This window comes from Sprattus sprattus (assembly GCF_963457725.1).
Source record: "Sprattus sprattus genome assembly, chromosome: 11".
NCBI lineage: Eukaryota > Metazoa > Chordata > Actinopteri > Clupeiformes > Clupeidae > Sprattus > Sprattus sprattus.
Window position 1 is genome coordinate 16505576 of NC_137909.1, and position 8352 is coordinate 16513927.

The window sequence follows — 8352 nt, forward strand, 5'->3', positions numbered from 1 at the left end:
TACAAATTAACAATCACATCTATAACATCTATAATCTGCCCACCTCTAGGCGATCACTGGGAAGAGCTCTCTTTCGTTAAGTAAAATGGATGTCCAATTGAACCCTCTCCAAAATGATTCACCATCAACTGAACGGCACACCAACGTGATTTATTATGGTACCGCAAATGCTCCTGAAAGTCATCCAGCACACACATCTTTAATGTAAACAAGCAAAAGTAAATTGCATTGCAACTTCCTGAAGCTAATCTGGAACCCACACACATTCCTTCATCCTTGAAAAATGTCAATTCCTGACTGAAAAATTAGAGGTCTACATATCTGTTGTATTTTGGGCTACCTGGGTTCCAGTAGGCATAGCTGTGGTTGCTGTCACTGTGGTTTGTGGGTAGTGTAGTCAAGACGATAGATCAATGAGTGATGGAATGCTGTATTGTGTCTGTTAAACCTCTTTCCTTACTTTGAGTGACACACACTTGGTGTCCTTCATAGGAAAATCAAATGATTACTTTATGTGAAGGTGTGAACAGCAATGAGGCCTGCTCCTGAGAAGAGACTGACAGATACCGTATATTAGAGATGAAGGGGAATGCTAGTCCTTCTTACAGGTCTGTCATACTAGACAGTTGAAATCACCTCAAAGCTCTACGCAAAGGCAATGTTATCACCTATGGTGTCAGTGAAGTCTAATGTCTGTGTGTTTGTGTGTAACATCCTTCTAAACGCTGGCATAATGATCTAAACAGCTGTAGGAAATACTGTAAGTGCAGATTAAAAGCTTGATGTCTAACCTCGGTGATGTTTAATTCTGAGTGGAGGACCATTTACAGCCAGAATTCTCAAAAAATCTTGCACTCAAACGTGTCCAACAGTTTACACACACACATAAATCAGGTCTTAAATGGGGACTATAATGGCATGCCAGGCCTTTTAGTTTGAAAAAAATGTCTAGTTTGAATTTAACAAATCCTCCATTTGTAAACACCAAAAACATCAGAGCACGAGCAGGCACCAAAAAAGGAGAGCTTTTTTATCATCTGTTTTAAATCAGAACCCAGTGAGATTAAATGAATTAAACATCCCACATGTGCATAGATGGACTCATTATGGCAGTGCAAAGACCACGATCTTGTCAGTGCGTTGGTGGAGGAGCTTTGTGCCGGGGGCTCGGTACCTCAGAGAGAAAGAGTGAGAGAGAGAGAAAGAGAGAGCGCTCGGGAGGCCAGCAACGTTGCTCTTTAATCAATATGCAGATGATGTTCTTCAGACCATGAAAGTAATTTTTCTTCTTTTTTTTTTATTTGAGGATTAGGCAAAATCAAATCACGTATATGAAGAAACTGCCCGTGTGTGCATTTTCCCCCCCTTTGTGCCCCCAAAACCTGCATTTCAAAACATTCGGCACAATAAAAGACTTAACGGCATTCAACCGTCTATGGCATTGGGCACAGTAACTTAATATTCCTCATGAATCCTGGAGTTATGATTACATTCAGTGCAAATGTACTGGTGGTTAAAAAAATGATCCATTCAGCATGAGAGTGTGTTTGAGAGGAACTCAGGAGGGATGGCTAACCTTGTGGCTACCATGTGACTTGTGTGACTCTCCTTGAAATCTGCCCTGCTTACCAAATAAGCTGCTGACCTAACTGTCATTATCCGCCGTCATTAGCAAATATTTGCACAAATTAGGGAGCAAAATTGAAGCCTTATTCGCAAAGGAGACTTTGCAAAGGTACAATCAAGTGTGAGCTAGCGTGTCCGGCACTTAGTGACATTAAAGAGTCAGAGGAACCTTTTGCAATGACAATCAATGGCAAGTGAATAAGGGGGGGAAAAAACCTTCTGGAGCACTTAGCACAAATGCTATAATAGGCTGATTGCTAATGGATGCCTGCGTACTTCTCTCAGACAAGGACAGGGAGACACAGTCATAATACGTTTTATGCAGTCATCTGAGTGTGTCTGAGTTCTCCCTGGGTGGAAGCGTCCGAGCATGTTGAGTCAGAGGGAAGAACTGAGTTTCCTTCAGGACAAAAAGACAGCTGGACAAAAGGGTGAAGTGTGTGTGTTTGTGTGTGTGTGTGTGTGTGTGTGTGTGTGTGTGTGTGTGTGTGTGTGTGTGTGTGTGTGTGTGTGTGTGTGTGTGTGTGTGTGTGTGTGTGTGTGTGTGTGTGTGTGTATTTGTGGTGTATGTGTGAGAGAAAGAGAGTGTTTTCTTTAGCCTCAGCTATGACTCTTTGCCTTGTAAATAATTCAGCCAGTGGAAAGACATTGAGAGACAGCAACACCTCCAGAAGCTCCAGACAGCCTGACTGGCTGTTGAGTACTTTCCAAGAGCAGTTACAACCGAAACCTTTTTACTGAACTAATGGGACAAAGGACACTTTCTCACAACCTGACATGGAGAGGCAAAGCTTTGGGAAAGTCTTTAACCTGACGGAACAGCACAGAACAGAACAGAACATCTGGCCATGTTTAAACAGTGAACACTTCTGAACCCTATATCATAATAATAGGCATGACTCATGCATGAAGATGTCATTAATTTAATGTAAACACTCTACTGAGTTTGCAAATTCAGTATTTCAGAGCTAGAGGACTGTCAAGTCGTACGAAGTGCCTGACATGTTTTGACTTGAATAGAGCTGAAAAGGCTGTGCCCTGATTTTTCAGCGTTTTGACAGATTTTCAAGATCTGTCACTACACAAAAGGACAAACTGTCATCTCATTACAATTCAGCTTTTGAAATGCTTTAAGCTTGAGAATCTGAAAATTCTAGGTGAATGACTGAATCATCTGAATAACCTGAATGAATAAATATTATGACGTACACTTCCACATCTATGAACAGTACTGATCAAATGATCTGGCAGATAGTGAAGTTTCAGGAAGTTGTTCAGTATTCTGAATAGAGAAACAGGAAGCTCCAGTAAACAATGACAATAGTCTAGCTACAACAGGTGCACATCTAACCCAGTCATCACACAAAGGTTAACTGGATGCACATTTGGAGAAGACATCAAGCTCCTCTAGCTCCCCTTACGCAATGTGCAGCAAATAATCTGAGGTTTTATAAAGTCTGACTGACTAAATGCCATTAAAGTGCCATTAAAGACTTCATTTAACTGTGCTTTAGGAGGGATGCAGGTTCAGCTGCTGTTTAACTGCAATCAGGCCAATGTGATTAGATTACCAGGAACCTTGCAGGAATAATATATGACAATAACGACTGCCAGGAGTCATTGAATAATCTGCAGGCACATATCCTCCATAGTAATTTCAAGGTCTAATCCAATTTCAGGTGCCTAAATATTCATGCTTATGAACTCGGGAGGGGGGAAACAAATGACTATGTGACTGAGCAGAGTACTATGCATAAGTCAGAAAGGTGCTGCCATGTGGATACTGCTTAGTAGTGAAGGTCAGAGCAGCTTGTGGCTGTTGTTTTGACCTTGGAACTCTACTTTGCATAGTTCTCCAAGGGGATTCTGGTGTCCATTGTGTTCTCTTCATTATGACCGAGGACTGAGAGCTCCAAAGCTTGCCTCATAATAAGTGTGTTACATAAGAATCTATAGCGCTCAGAATGGTAGATGCAGACATGCAGTCAGGAAAGGGCTCACTGACTGAAAGTTCGAACAGCTGCCTTAAACGCACATGGTAATTACACAGTGTGTGATTCGGGGTTTGATCGCGGTCTACCTAATCTGATGGAAACGCTGAAAAATGGTGTATTTTTACACTGATGGAAACATCTCTCTCGCGTATCCATTTGTCTGAGGGGAAATTTCCCTGCCTGTAAGGCACAGAGGAAACTATCCCTCAGGAGAGAAATGAGAGGGGATGGATAAGTCATTAGCCAGAGCCCATATTCCAGGGAAAATAATCAGACTCTAGATAGATCACTGGGGTGAATGGGGAGGAAGGAGGAGTCAAACACACACACACACACACACACACACAGACAGACAGACAGACAGAAAAACACACACACACACATTACATAATTGTACACAGTGATCCCTTAATAGTACACGGTTAAGGCGAAAAACAGAAATACACACACACACATACACAAACAAACACACCTGGACATGTTCTTGTGTATGTACACAGGCACTCCCACTGACCCTCATTCAGTTCTCAGTCGCTCTTGCAGACAAACACTCAGAGGCATACACACACACACCCACAAAAACCTTACCACACATAAATACCGGTCACGGGTATAAGTGTGTCAGTGTTTTTCTAACAAGAGAAAAGTATGTCACTGGGTAGGACTCAGCGAGTACATATGTCTCTAGGGATGGTAGGAGTGTGGTACCTTTCCCTTAACAGTAATTTGATGAATGATAGAGAGAGAGAGAGAGAAAGAGAGAGAGAGACTGGGAGCATCTGATGAAAAGGAGGCGCTTTGCCAGAACATAGTAAAAGATTATTAAAAAGGTAAAAGAAGTAATAAAATGGCCACTTTCACCTCTAAGTGCTCTAAGCACTGAATTGCACATGCCGTCTGTGATAAAGCCAAGACATTCAGGGTAGTAGAGCGGCACTTCTGTGTCCTTCAAAAACAGATCAATTCAGAGACCATGGATGCCTAGCATATAGCATATGTGTGTGTGTGTGTGTGTGTGCGTGTGTGCGTGTGTGCGTGTGTGCGTGTGTGCGTGTGTGTGTGTGTGTGTGTATGTGTGCATATAACTACTCCACTCACAACTCACAACCTCAAGACCACTGACTTAAGTCCCAAAGAGGTCAACATGTCAACAAGTTCATACACCAGACCGGCACTTAAACAGTTGCCAAACCTAAAGGGGGTGTTTAGAATGTTGTAAAATGAACGTCATGGTGGATGAGATGTTTGCAGAAAAGTCATAGTCAGTATATCATGAGATTGTTAAATGTTGACGAATGCATTCTGGTCTGTTCAAGCCTCAACCACTGACTAAACTCCCATGGAGGTCGAAACATCACTGTAAATCATATAGCAGAGCAACACTTTATCAGAGCTCTGGGTCAAAGACCGATGTCTCCGCTGTCTCTCACTCACCTCGTAGGACCAGACGCACTGGGTGCCCCCGAAGCGCCGCACGCAGCGGCCCACCTCCACGTCCTCGTGGGTGGTGTACATCTCCCGCAGGCAGGTGTGGATGTGGGGCACCATCCTGCGCAGCACCTCCCGGCTGAAGATCATGCCAGGGCCGCCCATGCAGAAGTTCTCCCCGGGCTCCAGTGCCAGCTTTCCAAGCTCCTCCGTGGTGCCGAGGCCCGTCTGGCCCAGGTACAGGGGCTTGCTGCTGTTCAACGACCTCAGGAAGGACTCCAGCTTTTCTCCTGCAGAGAAGTGGGTTGCATGACCTTGTGTGAGATGGGTCTCTCATACAATTCTTCCATTCTAAAGCAAATCTGGTTATGTTTAGGTTCATTTAGCAGTTTCCAAACAAAGTCCAGGTCCAAAGAAAAGTCTATTTTATTTAGTTATAATGGTTATCCTAGACCCCTGACTGGCCCTAGTTCAATGTTGTTGTTTAAAAGCGACCTACAAGGATCATATTTAATATACATTTCATCACTTTCATACCTGCTCTGGACTTTTTGTCAAATATTCCCCAAGCTAAACATTGTGTTACTTCAAAACACAGTGAATAGGTTCCTATGAATGGCACCCATTCATGTGAAGTATCAAGAATTACTAGAATTAAGACAGCCTCCCTTTCTCCAACTTGTGCTAAAGAGACTATGTAACAGGGATTTCAGGGAATCTGAATAATCCGCTCTAATTTGTTCTGGACCACTCATACTGTACGTGCGTCAGGACTATGGAAAGAGCATGGGAGACTTCTGGCTTGCAAGGACCATGACGGGTGGGTTGTGGCAAAGGGGGACTCTGGGGAAAACTTGTACCAGGTTATAGCCTGGCACGTCTAGCTTGACTGATTTACCCATCAGCACTCTGTACAGCTAACACTGTAAAACTTTATACTCAAATATTTACAATGTTCCCAAGACACTGTACATAGTTCATATGAGATTTAAAAATATTTTTTGTAGTCAGTTTGAGTCTTAAATCTCTTCCATTTGGTTTAAATGTGAGCATTAGTGAGTTGTGAATGCCTGTGATCTGTACTGATCTGTACTGATCTACTTGAACACTTAAATTCTTCCATAAAGTGACCTCATAATACAGTCTGGTAGACTGTTCTTTCCTGGCTTATGCAGAATCAAGAACGTGATTTATCACTCAACTACTTAAATATGTAATACCTTTTCAGTACAGATGATAACTCTGCCGTACCCTACAGCCAGTCAGTGCAGCACTAATCAAAAAAGCTTTAGATTAGATAATATTCATGTACAAACAATGATAATCTATGTGGACACACGTTCGTCCATTCATCCCCAGTTTAGACCAGTAAGAGTGCATGCCATTCAGAGAAAATACCTCAGCACGGCACGGCCGAATTTGAGGACAGTTTTCATTGCAATGCTTGGGCCTAAGTATTGCATTAACCTCGTAATGAATGCTCACTGGTCGCCTGAAATAAAACTGATTCAGTGCCAAGTCAATAGCAGGAATGGCTGACACATAGAGGACACATTCGCAAAAAAAACTCCTAGAACGCGGACAGTGTGACAGCAACATTATCAAAATGCAGCATGATAAAAATAACACAAAAGTAACAACCTTAGTTTTTCCTTGTGCTTTAGGTCATATTCAAATAAGAATCATTCACCTTCTAAAAATAAAATGTCCCATTTCCGTGTTTGGTATGCATATCAAATCTCAGCAATAACTGCATTGCATTTTACCAGATTGCATTTGATCAGAATATTTATGGGCAGGGTATCTGTGAAATTAAGTTGGTACTTAGAATGCTTATGAGATGCAGGTTGATCTGCATAGTGACTGGTTTTGCACAGGGATGATTTAAAAGGGATGACACTGCATTCACCAATCAATCTGGCTATCTGCATTGGTAATTTCTCTGTAGCTGTGGGGACAGTCAGCTTTACCAAGTAACAGAAATCAATGGCAGGGTAATGCAATGATCGCTTGGTAAACTGGATTGGCCAAGCAGAGACAGCTGACCAGAGAGATCAATTAATTGGCTTCAAAACTGTAACACTAGGTAGGTACTGAAGAGTGTGTCTGCTCTGTAAAAATGGCTAATGAGGTCTGGGTCTGGTTTATTGACATTAGGAGGGATGACAACAAACAGCACGTGTTTAGTGTGTATCCGTTGTCTGGTGCCTATGGCCTGTGATCTCCAGCTTTTGGTACTAAATTGGCGCTCTAATACCTGGAGACCTCGCAATTTATAATCACTACTTGGTTATACTGCAGCCAAGACACACTAAGTCTCTTAACAAATTACCAGCCCGGCCCCAGGGCTCAAATGACAAATATAAGTTGTACCCCATTCTTCAACAAGTATTCACCTCGAATGTAGACATCGTCATCTGCCCTCATGAACCATTCGTATTTATCCAAGTAATGGTCGTGCATGTATTTAAGCATCATAAAAGATTTCTTTTGGGGAGGGTATGAGTCGTCCACTCCGGCCAACGATACCACGGGGAGGGGACTTGGCAGGGGGACCGTTTCCGAGCCTTCACTGGAGAAAAACTCCACCTTCCCTGGGATGGAACGAGTCCACGTCCTATACGCCGCAACTGCTCGTGAATCAAGATATTTTTTGGCTGTCATGACACCGACGAAGAGGAAATGCTTAGGTCTGGCTATAGGTCCTCCGCCATCCCCGCTTCCATTGCCTGTCCGGTAGACACTTTCCTCCTCCTCCTCCTCGCTTCCTTCTTGACTAGATAAAGGGCTCTCCGGGTCTTTGCGCCACGCATTGCTCGTTGCGGTGCTACCGTGTACTTCTGGAACTTTGGCTATATTCACAGAATTGCTGTAGTAAGAACACATGGAGGACCGCCTCTTCTTGCCACTAATCTCCATCACCCTTGGGACAATCAGCCACGAAGCAGCTGTAAATCCAAGAACGACCCCAACAATTACGCTCATCCATGGTCTCCTGGACCTGACAGCCATGGTAGAAACAGTACAATAGATTGCCGACCGTTTGAGAAAAGGGTGAACGATGCGAAGTTCCTCAGATATGAAAAGATATGTAGCCGTAATCCGTCGAAAGAGTGTCATACATGATTATCACATCAACAATGTGCACTGCCAAATTAAGAAATGATACCTGAGGGTAACAGCATTTGTTCTTTCTAAATGTATGAACATCATCCCTGAAAGGTATCCATTCAACGCAGAACGCAGAGAGCGATGCACACCTTGCCGCTATTTAAAAATATATTTCAACTTTTCTGGAGCGCCA

The 8352-nt window shown here is 43.0% G+C and overlaps 1 protein-coding gene across 1 annotated transcript in view; it reads right to left on the reverse strand.

Annotated features, from left to right (window-relative positions):
* Window positions 1-8075, reverse strand: part of chsy3 (chondroitin sulfate synthase 3) — an 84472-nt gene extending 76397 nt beyond the window's left edge. The window contains exons 1-2 of the mRNA XM_080847251.1: window positions 7445-8075; window positions 5055-5338 (exon numbers count right to left, since the gene is read on the reverse strand). Coding sequence (XP_080703377.1) covers window positions 5055-5338; window positions 7445-8060 — 900 coding nt within the window. The 5' untranslated portion in view covers window positions 8061-8075. The remainder of the gene's footprint in view (window positions 1-5054; window positions 5339-7444) is intronic.
* Window positions 8076-8352: the final 277 nt, after the last annotated feature.